Here is a 14,324-nt window from a genome sequence, read left to right as displayed (position 1 = left end):
TGTCACCAATATCATCAACTACAATGTCACCCAAGTATTATCCTAAGAGTAGTTCTCTATGTGTAGTTCTTTAACTTTTCTTTGATATATCCTTTCTTAATAAAAAATAACGTAAATAAATTCTTTAATGTAGTATTACCATTAGGCATGATCGGGTTGTCCATTCTTTCTAAAACTAACAATCATGCATAACTCTTTTAGGCCGACTCTTTTCAATGTCAATTAATTCTTTTTGGCAATAATGGAATTTTCTTCGATCAATTTTTATGTGTTTTGGATCGGTCATAAGAGCAATTCCATGTTAACACATGGCCTAAATTTGCACCGCCTTAAGGCCCCGCGTCTGAAGGAACATGTCACCTTTAGAGCACCGCACCGCATCAAAGCGTGTCACCGCATAAGGATCACCCTAGTCCCTACATGTGTCCTATAACCGCTCCCTAATCACACGCCACAAAGTTCGGAGACGGTTATTCTCAATGCACGTCTATACAAGGGTGACATTGCTTCACCCTTAAGGTATGATTCACTTTTCACAACACTTTCTACACACTCTTTCTCGGTTCCTTTACTGACTTGAGCATTGGAGTGTTAATGTGTCTGCATACACCTTTCGCTCCACCACAAAGATTCATTGTCACCGTACCATAGCATTTTCCGCCATCATTGTCTATCATTCATCCTCACCGGACATATCATTATGAATTTGAATCATAATATTAGTGATAGACAAAAATCTTAATCTTATAGAAACATTTTTTAATTTCATGATTTCATATATCCTAAACAAATGTCAACTCAACATCTAAATTTTTCTTCAAAAAATCTAAATTGATTTACGTTCTTTAAGATTAAAAAATAAGTTATTAATTAAAAAAAAACTTATGAGTATTTACGATGATTGAAAAGATTACGAGATAGATAAGGAAGAGATAGATAAAAGGTATGAGCAATACGACTGGTGGGAAACGATCGCACATGAAGAGGAGATGCTTATTGAGCTAACTCTATTGATTGTCCTACGTGGCAGTTGAGATTGCAAATCAAGCGCGCGCATCATCATCAATCAATCATCATCCATGGCTGTTCCTGCTCCAACCTCAGCTCTCCATCTTCAACACATCCACACTAACCACCGCACCCTCCGTCACTATCGCTCATTCCCTACTCCCTCCAATAAACCTTTCACCGTCTTCGCCATGGCTCCCAAGAAGAAGGTACATACACAAAAATCCATCATTTTCATCATTATTTTTAATTTATACAATTTATTTGAATTTATGTTAATGGATATGGAAGGTGAACAAGTACAACGATAACTGGAAGAAACAATGGTTCGGAGCAGGAATATTCTACGAAGGAAGCGAAGAAGTAGAAGTGGACGTATTCAAGAAACTCGAGAAACGCAAAGTTTTAAGCAACGTTGAAAAAGCAGGATTATTATCCAAAGCTGAAGAATTCGGCGTCACGCTCTCTTCAATCGAGAAACTAGGACTTTTTTCTAAGGCGGAAGAACTTGGCTTACTCAGCTTATTAGAGAAACTCGCCGCAGTCTCTCCTTCCGTCTTGGCTTCTCTGGCGCTTCCGACGCTTTTGGCTGCTGTTGCGACGGTGGTTCTTGTTCCTGATGATTCTACTACTCTTGTTGTAGTTCAGGCTGTTGTTGCTGCTGCTCTTGGTGTTGGGGCTGTTGGGTTGTTTGCTGGATCTGTTGTTCTCGGCGGGTTGCAGGAGGCTGATTGATTCAGTACACATGTTTTTAACCGCGGTTGTTTTTGTTGTAATTACATGTGATTGTAGTAATAATTTACTTACTTCATTGTTCAATCAAAAATAATCATTTCCTTTCTTCATCTCATTATATAATACAAGGGCTCACATTTTAAAAAAAAAATTGTCTTAAAATTCATGTTATTTCGTTTCATTTTTATTTTATGAAATGTTAATATCTATTAAGAGTATAATGTATAGAGCAATGATATTCTAACAACCAAAAATCAACAACTTTTGTGACAACCACCAATTTTCAAAGGAAAAGTAGATAGTGACACGGAAACCAAAGCAATAGAGAGAGAAAGTAAAAAGATAATGTGAGTATGAGAGACAAAGTTGTCACATAGGTTGTCACAAAATGGTTGTTAGAATATCATTTCTCTAATGTATAATTATACCCATGTATGTTAATATCTATCAGACTAATAGATATCACACAAGTGAAATTGATATCACATATTCATCCAATACCTAGCGAGTAAGGATATAAGTCATGTTACTTATATTTTGTTCAAAATCTACATTTCCTTTCAACATAGAATTTTAACTCACACTTGACACACATTAACATCTATTATTAAGTTTGCAACTCTCTGTGTCCATAATTATGTGACATATTCAAATAAGATCAAATGAAAACGCAATATGTTTAAAAAGGTTAGTTGATGATGGTTTCATTGAGGGAGGTTTATGTTCATTTCTAACATGAGAAGAGATAAAGGAAATTAGAAGGGAAAAAATGATACGAAAAAGGGATTTGAACATGATATAAGACAAAGGGAAAATAACTAAGCATTGTGTGTTTTGTTCGTGAAAGTATATGAAATAATGTGAGTTGTCGATAAATCTATGAGTTTATTGAAGGAGTTGGAGATTTTTGGACAATTACTTTACCAAAAAATTAGATTCAATTAAAAATTTGAAATAATTGAGGGGTTAAATGAAAAAATTCATGAGAAATAGAATGACATTCATATTTTAAATGACCTGACATACAGTCTGATGATGTAGAATGATCAATATCCATATAATTAACTAAAACCTCTCTAAAAGTTTCAATTTGAATATGACATATCACCATTTTGAAGTTCAAAAATCTGAAAGAAGGACCAAAACTGAGTAATTTTGAAATGGAGGGACGATTTCCACGGGTGAGTGAAAATACTGGGACCAAAACTGTAATTAAGTCAAAATTAAACAAATGACATCCAAAAACTAAAAAAACATTTCATCGTATTGTTGTGAGTTATGGCCTTCCGGAGGATCCTACATTGAGTTTGATCATCACGTTAGATTAAAAGAAACCACACAAGTGAATTTGACGTCACATCTTCACCCTAAACCTTCAAGCGATAAGTATGTGGGCCATATCACTTATATGTTGTTCAACATCTACTCTTGCATCCATGTGGAACTCTAACTCACACTTGGCACATTAACATTTTTCCTAAAATATGAGACTATGCAACTATGATCTACCACCATGAAGTATACTCATGTTTTCCCACAAAGTTGAACCGAGCTATGATATTGTCGTTGGACCTTACGGGAGAGCCAAAACTGATGTTCATAGACTCATTGGACACATAGCAACCACACAAGTGAATATGATATCACATCTTCAGCTAATATTTTAAATTTGACGAAATTCTAATCCATGCTTGACACAGGTATTCATACTAGTATAGTCGATTCCTACAAGAGTTGGAAAAACTTGAGTAATAAATAGCTAGATTATAGTAGAAAAAACTAGGTTTAAATACATTTATGGTTCCCTATTTTCAAAAAAATAAAGTGTTAGTCCCTCTATTTTAAATTTTCAGGATTTTGGTCCTCCACCCCATTTTGGGGCAATTTTGATGTCAATTCACATGCAGTATCTAGAAGGACAATTTTAATACCCATATATCATTATTATTATTTTTACAAGATTATCAATTTGTTTTATTCGTTATTGTTTACTTTATAGAGTATTTTAATTATTAAAATTATTTATTAAATTTAAGATGTGACAAAAAGTGTTTTAATTATTATATTAATAGCGAAAATACGAGCACTCACGTGTCCGACTTTTCGCTCTTTTGATCACACTAACGTTTGAAAATTATGAATGATGTTTTTTTTTTTGTGAAATTTTGATTTTGATTAAAACTAAAAATATAAATGTTTGTTGCTTTCAAATTATAACAAACCAAACCAATTATGATTATCTATTTCAATGACACCGACAATATAACAAAAAATATAATCTAAATTCTTATTTTTTTAATGACACCAACAACAATATTTATTATAGTAAAAGTTGTTTAAGGGTATAATCTATACAATATCTAAAGAAAACAACCTCTTTCAGCTCTTTTGGGCTGATTTTTTCTTTTCAAAAATACCCTCAATTTTGAATACAAATAACACATGTAACAAATAAATAAGAATAAATTTAAATATTTAGAAAAATATTACAAACACGATATGATATGAATATATATATATATCCTTGTCAAAAAAAGAGAATATATATATATATATATATATATATATATGTGTGTGTGTGTGTGTTTTTTTTTTCCTTTATCATTTAAAAAATGTAGCAAACTGGACATATATATACTCATATCGTGTTTGTTAGTCCTCGTGAGCTTAGCTCAGTTGGTATGAACAATGCATAATATATGCAAAGTTCGGAGTTCAAATCCCGGCCACCACAAAAATATCGTGTTTGTTACACTTTTATTTTAATAATATTTAAATTTATATTATTCTTATCTCTTTGTTACATGTGTAATTTTTATTGAAAATTGAGGGCATTTTTGGAAAGAGAAAAAGGCAGTTCAAAAGAGCTGAAAGAGGTTGTTTGCTTTATATATAGTATAAATACAATATTTTAAATAGTAATAATATATTAAATTAACATAATATTCTAACCATGAAATATTTTATAAAATACTAATTATTTAATAAAATAAATTAATAATGATATGGATATGAAATTTGTCCACTTAAGTGCTGAATTTTAAAATGGGTAGATAAAAACTTTATTTTTTTAAAAATAGGGGGAGCAAAAGTGCATTTAAACAAAAAAAAAAAACTTCTTCTTGATACATATTTGAGGAATTAATTTTTATTTTTATAAATATTTGAGTTTGCTAACCATTTGAATTTTATGAGAAAACATTTGTTAGAACATATTAACATGTATATTGCGAGCGATGGGAATATTGGTTTATCCAAAACAATATATAAATATAAATATTTTTTAATGGAAATGCGAATATATAATTAATGGTATACAGTTAAATATTGATTTTTTTTGAAGGAATAAACAATAAATATTGAGTATTTTTTTGAGTATTAATTATACTTTTGACGCATTCAACAATTAAATGTAAATAAATAAATTACTCTAAAGTTTATAAACAATAGTTATGTACTGATTTTTTTTATCTATATAATAATTAATTTTTAACAAAAATAAAAATTATATTGTTATTTATAGAAAACATTAAAAATAGTTTAATTAAATTAGATATCATTAAAACTTAAGAATTAAGTATTTTTTTTGACTCAATGTATTAAATAAATTTAAAATGTATTTTTTTTAATAATAATACAAAATACATATTTAATTAATACAGTGTTAAAAAAATTCTAAAGGTTAGTAAATGAACTTTTATTATTTGCTTAATATGTCAACAAAAATTCATTCAAAAATTTATGGATAATTTAAAGATTATGGTTTTAGCAAGGACAAAAATTATGTGCACAATTTTGTAAGACTAAAAACATATTTAACCTTTTAAAGTTTGAAGGATAATTAAATATATTTTTTGTTCCAACGTGTCTACCTAGGGATTAATATTGATTACGTAAAAAATCTAAAAAAATATGAACTTTTACAGGGATGAAAAACAAAACTTGTATATGTATATGCGTGTGTGTGAATAAATTATTGTACCTTGTTGGGAGAATTCTGTCTTAAAGTAGTCATTAATTATTGTTTTTTGACAAAAAAGTAGTCGTTAATTATGTAATATAAAAGAAAATAATTAACACATAATCTAAAAGAAATTAATTATGGTAGGATTCTCTTTTAACGTTGAACAAACTATATTAATTAATCATTAAATATATCACAAAAAAATAATTAATGCATAATATATAAAAAATAAGGTAAAAACTTAACTAATACTTTATTAATTAGTTATGGTAGGATTCTCTTTTAACGTTGAACAAACTTTATTAATTAATCATTAAGATATTTTATTTTGACTTCTTTAAAAAAAAGATATTTTATTTTGACCGGTTGGTTACGTACTAAATAATCCTTTTAATAATATTTTCAAAAATAATAAAAATAAATAATAATAATAATAATAATAATAATAATAATAATAATAATAATAATAATAATAATCCTTTTAATAACGTAAAAAAAATCTTTTAATGATCAAACGATAACGATTGACTGATAGTGCAAACAATATTTTGAATTATGTGTATATCAATTACTATATCCTTATTAATTTAGTGTGGGTAATATATTTCCTTTTTTTTTGGTACAAGGGTAAAATATTTATTTAATTTTGATATTATATTTTCTTTTTTCAAAGCAGTCATAATAATCTCATTTTCTTTTTTATCGAATTTATTATTTTTTTGTTTGTATTATCGGGTTTCGCTCTATAAAATCCAACGACCCTATGTTGTTATTTCATCAAATTTTAAGTTTGGTGGCAGAAACCTAAAATTTAACCTTGTTCTTCTTCCTTTCTTCATCGTTTTCTATTGTCTCTTTATCGATGACAAGTTTTGAAAACCAAAACCAATTAACTGAGGTAAATAAAACCAAAACTGATTCTCCCGATGATCTTCCTGGGGATATCATTCAAACCATTTTCTCTTTATTACCAATAAAAGATGCAATTGTAACAACATCAACTGTATCTCCTATGTACAAAAGATCATGGTGTCATAATCGTCAATTTTTGTTTGGTAGAGACTTCCATTTACGATACGATCAACAACATATGGCTGCAATTGTTGATCATTTATTCAATTCGCACGAAGGTAACAAAATTAAAACATTTAAGTTACATGTCAATCCCATTGGAATCGAAGCTTTACTTAAGAGATGGTTACAAATATGCACTCAAAAGGATCTAGAAGATCTCGAGTTGCATCTTTACCGACCTGGTTTCACAACTGAATTTAGTGTTTTTAACGCACTACACAAGTTAAAAACACTAAAATTGGTTAAATGTGCGATCCAGTTACCAAAGGTTCCAAGTGGCTTGCAATTTTTGCAAACACTAACTCTGTGTAACCTCCACATCACTGAAGATATGTTTGGTGTGTTGATTGAACATTGTAAAATGCTTAAAACTGTTGATCTGATTAAATGCTATACCATTAAGAAATTGAAATTAATTGTTAGAGAAAATAAACATTTCAAAAAATTGAGAATCGCTTGTTGCCGGGATCTGAAAGAGATTGAAATTGATTCACCAACTCTTCGTTCAATTTTTTATCATGGAAAATTTTCAATAGTTCGAATTGTTCAAAGGACACAATTGTATGAGGCATTCTTTCACTTTATACCTCCCAAAAACTACTTCGAGTATACTAAGCTGGAAGCGTTAGTCAAAGATCTCTCTCATGTCTCCATTCTCACCACTACACCTGTATTTATTGAGGTATATAAATATTGTTATTCTACTTTGATTTACATTTTATTCGCTATCATTTTATTTAATTTTGTACAAATTATAACATGTTATATTTTTTTTAGTTGTTATTCTTATTCTTATTATTATTATTTTATTATTATTATTATTATTATTATTATTATTATTATTATTATTATTATTATTATTATTATTATTATTATTATTATTATTATTTGATTCCTTTACCAACATGTATAAATTATTAAACCTTGCAATTTCAGAGTATGTCTACAAGGATTCGTGACGGAGTATTTCGGGAAGCCCAGTATTGTTTTGTGAATCTGAGGGAGCTTCAATTATTTATGCATGGGGGAATGTTTTGCAATCCATGTGATATAACCATGTTTCTAAAAAATTGTCCATCATTGGTGACATTGTTCATTGATGTAAGTACTGCCAATCATTCTCAACAAATTAGTTAACGGTAACTATTAATTAATTGTTGGTTGATTTGAATCTAAAATTTAAAAGCATCCGCATCTTTTTCCTAATATATATATATATATATATATATATATATATATATATGGGGTTTGCTAGAACACACCCACTAATTTTTATGTGGGAGTGTTTTAGCAAGTAAATAACTAAAAAGTGGTTAAATACACCCTAAGGTGTATGTTGCTATAACACACCTTCTAACAATAACAAGTGGGTGTGTTCTAGCAAATCCTATAGGCATTTGCTAGAACACACCCACTGGTTTTTATGTGGGAGTGTTTTAGCAAGTAAATAACTAAAAAGTGGTTAATTACACCCTAAGGTGTAGCTTTGCTAAAACACTCCCACATAAAAATTAGTGGGTGTGTTCTAGCAAACCCCTATATATATATATATATATATATATATATATATATATATATATATATATGTCAACCAATAAAAATTATCTTTACGTGTCAGAGGAATCCTCTGACATCCAAGCCTCCAATGAATGATCGAGTAATTATGTCTAGGTAAATCTGGTTGCATATGATATGTCAACCAATAAAATTATCTTTAGGCGTCAGAGGAATCCTCTGACGTCCAAGCCTCCAATGGATTATTGAGTAATTATGTCTAGGACTCTAGGTAAATCTGGTTGCAATATTGAATAAATATATAGACACATGCTTTTAACGTTGAAGTAAAATAATAAAATAAATTAAAACAATGGTTGAAAACCCACTTGGGTTGGTTCGGTGGTGTTGACTTAAAATTTTGTAGTGTGCTCCTCTCAAGTTCGATTATTCTCGGTACCAATTTTGATGGACTAGTTTTACTTCTTAAAAAAAAATGATTGAAATAAATAAATAATAGATAATGGCTTGGGTCTTGGGAGTGTGCTCCTTCGCAAGGTCTCAGGTTCGATTCTCTCCGGTGCCAATTTGGGTGGGCTATTTAGCTTCTTCAAGAAATAAATAAATAATAGAGGCAAAAGCCATTATCATCTCCTGAGCAATTCATTTTTTTTTTTTTTGAGTCTGACTTTTAACTATATGTGCAGCTAAATGATTATATATTTAACCTTGGACTGTATTGGCAAATGCACGATAAACCTCAACTTGACAATTGCAGCTATAAATTTACTCAACTCAAAGTTGTGGTGCTGAGAAGTTTTAAGTATTTGTCTTCTGAACTTGAGTTAGTAAAGATACTTTTGCAAAGAGCAATAAATTTGGAGAGGTTGGAGTTAATTCCACCAAAGGTTTATCGCCTCTGCAAGTTCAAAAAAGAAGATACACCAACATACGAAAATCTTTTTTGTTCTTGGAGAGCATCAACAAGGGCCGTGGTAAAGTTACATAAATATCATGTTAAGAAGAGTTTCGCCAGTCCAATACATCCAAGATGCTGGCTATATACAGATGCATGTTGAGTTTTGAATTATGTTTAAGTATGTGTTTCTTTTATTGTGTCGTGATGTTGTGATGACATTGTGTCTTTAGTATTACCAACAATTTTATATTGCAATATTAAACTTGATTGTGCATTCAATTTCATGGTTTCTTTCATAGTTTTCTCTCTAAAGTTTGTAACTCGTGTTAAACTATGCTTATTAAAACCAACATGATATTTGGTGAGTTGACAACATAACTTTCCCTTAGAAGCAGGTTTGATTCTTGGAGTTCTTCATTTAAGACATTGCCCAGTCCATTGTCGACTCGAAGAAAATTATCATTATTAAAAGACAATGTGGATTATAAAACTACCATTGAATTTAATCCTAGAATAAGTTGAATCCATTGCACTATCAAGTAAAAAAAAATCATTTTATTGCATGTATATTCTTATTCAATTTATTAAGCAAACCAAGTGAATGAACTCAAGCTTAGACAAAGCATTTGGAAAACCTAAGTCCGATCGATTCCTTAAATTCAAAAAAATCATTAGGCAACATAGGGTACAACGAGGTAGCTACTACTGCAAAAACAGCAACCAAAATCTAAAGACAACATATTCCTAGACCAGAAAATGAGAAAACTAAAGACACTTGGCATGTAGAGAGTACATTACATTATTATCTTCCATTTATCACACAACTTTATTGTTCAACAATAGAGCTAAATGAAGATATGTGGATACATGGCCACTTATAAAAAGTTCAACATAATAATAAGGTTACAACATACAACAACATTATAGTCAATAAAATCCATATTTGGATCATTAAACTGTGGACTTACCTCAGCTGGATACTGCAAAGCAGCAACAAATTCAAAGAAGACCTCTTCTTCTTTTGTAATCACCAACTGACAGAGTCAGTACATGTCTCCTGCCATCATTTTCCGAGAGTTTAAATCCAACTGTTGATTCGATTCTTTGTTTTCTTGCCATAAATCCTGCCTGAGCTCCTTGGGCTCCACCATACTTATGAAGTAATGCTAATGAAACTGGCAGCTCAAAGTTGTGCAGTGTATTCGATTCCGTCCCTTGATCCACCGGAGCACTTGTATCCACCAACTTTCCAGCATCAGCAGCAGCTTCCAAGGCAATGGCAGTAGCCACCGCGCCAGACTCTGCAGTTACCGGTACTCCAGTTCCGTTGGCGCCTGCATCAGAAACTAAGCCAACGGTATTATTATTTAAAGCAGCAGCCTTTTCACTAGGTGTTGCAACATAGTAGTTCCTTGATCTTGTCCACCTTCTTGAAAATGGATCATAACCTGCATCCCCTTCTTTTAAACCGGTTAATGGCCTCAATTCAGAAGCATTCTTGAAATTTTCAACCCTGTTTTTTCTGTTCATTTCAGCCAGCTTCAGAGCTTTGGCGTCCTTCACCTTTGCATGTCTGGATGCCTCTAATTCTAGCAGTCTTGCCTTGATCCTCTCCACTTCCACATCATCGTTCTTACCTTGTGCTCTTTCCAAATCACTCCTTAATCGATCCTTCTCAGCAGCAATATTTAGCGGCCTTGACGAGGCAGACTTTTTCTCTTGTATCATCTGCTTCACAGTAGCAGCAGAGTAGACAAATGTGATGATTTTATTTATAGCTTGTTTTTTGTCCAACACATCCTGCTTGCTGGGCATCCGGCCACCACTCCGTTCCACTTCCTTAACCCACTGCTTATATTCCTCTTCAAGTGGAGGAGAGTCGCTTATCATAGCCATTTGCCACCTCGCAGCAGAGCTTTCATTTCCCCAAACAACATTCAAATACTTGTATGTAGTTTTGTTCTCTAGTTTATACTGTCGATCAGGGTCTGAGGAATCAACATTTTTCACCATGCAGAGCCGATAGATAGGTCCAGTTTTAGATCTACCGATTCCAACTCTTACAAAGCAACCAACTATCAACTCCTCGAAGAAAGGCTCCATAAACCATTTCGCAAGTTTCGACCTGCGAATAGTTATTTCCTTTATATCCTGAAAGGATAGCCCCTCAGATCCAGATAATGCCCTATCATCATCACTGTCAGCAATTCCTCCATCCCCAGTTGACCCTTCATCATCACTGTGAGACCTACTTTCACTATCACTATGGCTTGAACTACTGAGATTTGCTGATGTGAAAGACTTGCGCTTTGGTGGGGAAAAGTTACGGGACCCTGAGCTTCTAGGAGCCTCTCTCAATCTACGGCGAGCTTCTGGATCTTGTTGTTTCAACCTCTTTGCACGCAGTTCATTTAATGCTTCATTCTTGGCTGACCTATCGGCAGATCTGGCAGATGCACGCATGCGAGATGATGAAAGTGGGGGGGACTGCTTTCCAGTCATTATTGCCTTTCCTTTCTCACGCTTTGATGCAATCTTTCCCAGTAAACTTTTATCGTCCTTTTTTGAAGCCCTATCCGACAAAATCATCTCTCTTTGAAGTTCACTCATCTCAGAAAGCTTCCGCCTGTCATCTTCGTCTTTGTAGAGATCATCGCCGATATTTGATTCATCACTGGTATCGCCTTCACGATCGCTTCGCCCATCATCATCTGCTTCTTCCTGACTACCCAAATCATCATCTCTGTCGGCCGGATCTAATCTTTTCTTTAGAGGAACTTGTGATCCAGATGGCTTTCTGCTTGCATAATTAAGTTCATCATCCGAATCATCGTCCCTAGAATCACTCCCACCATCCGAATAGGAGCCATCATGTCGTCTCCTTGAAGGTGGGAGAGAGTGCCGATTTCTCCCAGCTGCACCAGTTCTTCCTGCAGCCTCCAAAAGCAAATTTTCCAAATCTGCCATAGTGGTCTAGAAGATTCCACAAATCTATCCAGCATACACTAAATGTCAGTACCAAACTAAATATTGTTACTATTATTTTAACCCATATGACAACAGCAGATAGGGAAATATACAGCACCACTACGCTGTAGACGCGTAAAAAATCAATTAGGAATTCATTACCATACACGAGAAGATTGGTGAACAAGTTATACAAATATATTGATAAAAAAAAGGTTATACAAATCTAAATAATCCACGTCATTACCATACAGTAGATAGGGAAATATACAGCACCACTACGCTGTACACGCGTAAAAAACCAATTAGGAATTCATTACCATACACGAGAAGATTGGTGAACAAGTTATACAAATCTATTGATAAAAAAAAAGTTATACAAATCTAAATAATCTACGTCATCCTTTATCGGTACTGTACAAAACTAATTCAAACCGTTTATCAATTCCCAAAAAACACACAAAACAAAGCATGTAATTGAGTGCATAAATGAGACATAAAATCATAGCCACAGAAGTACTCCACAACTATGATCAGAGGTTTAACAATCATATACTCCGTCTGTCCGACAATAACAGTCGCATTTGACGATTTCACACAGATTAAGAAAAGATAAAAGAAAGAAAGAGACAACAACAACAACCAAGCCTTATCCCACTAAGTGGGGTCGGTGACATGGATCAAATTACGCCATAATGTTCTATCATAAACCCTGATTGGAACAAACTCATTAACCTCTAAATTTTTCGTAATAGTTTCTCTTATAGTTTTTCAAGGTCTTCCTCTACCTCTTTTGATCTGACTTTCCTCCATCTGATCCACTCTTCTTCTATCTACATGCCCAAACCACCTAAGCCTATTTTCTACCATCTTTTCTAATATAGGTGCTACCCCAACTCTCTCTCTAAAGGTGCCATTCCTAATCCTATCTTGTCTAGTCTTACTACCCATCCAACGCAACATCCTCATCTCCGCTACATTTACTTGATTCTCGTGTTGGTTCTTAACCACCCAACATTCCATATCATACAACATCGTCGGTCTAACTGCTGTCTGATAGAATTTTCCTTTCAACTTAAACGGTACTTTCTTATCACATTAAACACCCGTGCTCTTCTCCCTTTCAACCACCCAACTTGAATACAATGATTTACATTCTATTTCTCCGGTATTTTGTACTATTAACTATTGATGTACTTTCATTATCATAAATGCAAAGTTAAAAATAATAACATGGGAGTAATGTATAGTTTTAATTAGACGGTACAATTGGAGAAAATCAATTAAAAACTACATCCAAATTAGAAAGTGACACCAACTTTTGGACAATTTTTTTTTTTTTTGAAATGGCAGTTATCATTGAAGAGATAGGGAATATATGCAATAATTTTAAGCTCAATCAGCCACACAACCATACTAAACAGGAGAGCATAATTTGGACAAGGGTTGAATTGAAAATTTGACTTGATTTCCACAAAAATCAGATCCCATATTAGAAAATACTAGTATTACAACTAAAATCAATAAGCAAAACAATTTTTCATGTCCTAGCAAATTATTTTCATACTATTTCTAACCAAAAAAACAAATCATAAGAATCTCTTAATTACTGTCCAGGAGCAACAAGATCTATGGTTGGATGCAGATATTAAAAAAGCAAGAATATTTGAAAGAAAGAAAAGATAGATCTGGAAGCTTACTAGTGCAGTGGTAGCCAAGTTCCTCACTTTTGACAAAAATGGAAATCGTTTTGACTTGAAATTTGAAATTGGTTAGAATAAAGAGATTGAGTGAGGGTTTGGCCTTGATTGTAGAAGGTTGAACTTGAGATTCTGAGTGGAAAATTACTATGTTTCCAATCCCAACTATCTATCTATGTTGAATTACTGTCTGTAACTTTGGTAAAAAAATAAAAGTACTGTCTGTAACTAAAGTGTCCTTTAGAGAGAGAAAGACAGAACATAAGCTTACTATTAAAGTGATAATTGTTAGAGACTTGTCTGGTGGCTGGAACCTTCCTTTCCCACGGAGATCAGAAAAATAACAATAGTTGTTTTGTTTCATTCAATTAAATTAAAGTGTAACAAAAGAGTTTTATATAATAACACGTCATTTTCTTTTGTTATTTAACATCTTTTTTTCTTTTTAACATATTTAAACCAG

At 32.3% G+C, this 14,324-nt stretch overlaps 3 protein-coding genes across 4 annotated transcripts; 2 read left to right on the top strand and 1 right to left on the bottom strand.

The window, feature by feature from the left end:
• The first annotated feature begins 951 nt into the window (after nt 1–951).
• Nucleotides 952–1,970, top strand: LOC146932409 (transmembrane protein, putative (DUF1118)). Its single transcript, XM_085704067.1, has 2 exons — nt 952–1,217; nt 1,300–1,970. Exons 1-2 carry the CDS (start codon nt 1,080–1,082, stop codon nt 1,741–1,743), a joined length of 582 nt encoding a protein of 193 aa, XP_085560193.1. The 5' UTR covers nt 952–1,079; the 3' UTR covers nt 1,744–1,970.
• Nucleotides 1,971–6,486: 4,516 nt separating this feature from the next.
• Nucleotides 6,487–7,918, top strand: LOC146932408 (FBD-associated F-box protein At1g61320-like). The gene is made up of 2 exons (XM_085707757.1): nt 6,487–7,463; nt 7,718–7,918. The coding sequence occupies exons 1-2, from the start codon at nt 6,570–6,572 to the stop codon at nt 7,916–7,918; spliced, it is 1,095 nt and encodes a 364-aa protein (XP_085563883.1). The 5' UTR covers nt 6,487–6,569.
• A 2,033-nt stretch (nt 7,919–9,951) lies between these two features.
• On the bottom strand, nt 9,952–13,999 carry VIP5 (plus-3 domain-containing protein). 2 transcript variants are annotated; one of them, XM_085704065.1, is made up of 2 exons: nt 13,862–13,999; nt 9,952–12,199 (listed from the first exon to the last, which is right to left on the bottom strand). In XM_085704065.1, the coding sequence occupies exon 2, from the start codon at nt 12,159–12,161 to the stop codon at nt 10,194–10,196; it is 1,968 nt and encodes a 655-aa protein (XP_085560191.1). In that variant the 5' UTR covers nt 12,162–12,199; nt 13,862–13,999; the 3' UTR covers nt 9,952–10,193. The 2 variants fall into 2 exon arrangements, with proteins under 2 accessions (XP_085560191.1, XP_085560190.1); XM_085704064.1 differs by having other exon boundaries at nt 9,952–12,185.
• Between the last annotated feature and the right edge of the window lie 325 nt (nt 14,000–14,324).

The sequence above is a fragment of the Medicago sativa genome, chromosome 4, assembly GCF_051527215.1.
Source record: "Medicago sativa cultivar Bolivia chromosome 4, Bolivia_mono, whole genome shotgun sequence".
Lineage (NCBI taxonomy): Eukaryota > Viridiplantae > Streptophyta > Magnoliopsida > Fabales > Fabaceae > Medicago > Medicago sativa.
The sequence above is the reverse complement of the archived record's forward strand: the minus strand, read 5'-3'. Positions and strand labels throughout refer to the sequence as shown.

Bases quoted from the DNA above. Each gene is read 5' to 3' on its own strand.
- LOC146932408 (XM_085707757.1), top strand. From the start codon at position 6,570: ATGACAAGTTTTGAAAACCAAAACCAATTAACTGAGGTAAATAAAACC. The intron at 7,464-7,717 runs GTATATAAATAT...TTGCAATTTCAG, and splicing joins CTACACCTGTATTTATTGAG to AGTATGTCTACAAGGATTCG.
- LOC146932409 (XM_085704067.1), top strand. From the start codon at position 1,080: ATGGCTGTTCCTGCTCCAACCTCAGCTCTCCATCTTCAACACATCCAC. The intron at 1,218-1,299 runs GTACATACACAA...TGGATATGGAAG, and splicing joins CCATGGCTCCCAAGAAGAAG to GTGAACAAGTACAACGATAA.
- VIP5 (XM_085704065.1), bottom strand. From the start codon at position 12,161: ATGGCAGATTTGGAAAATTTGCTTTTGGAGGCTGCAGGAAGAACTGGT.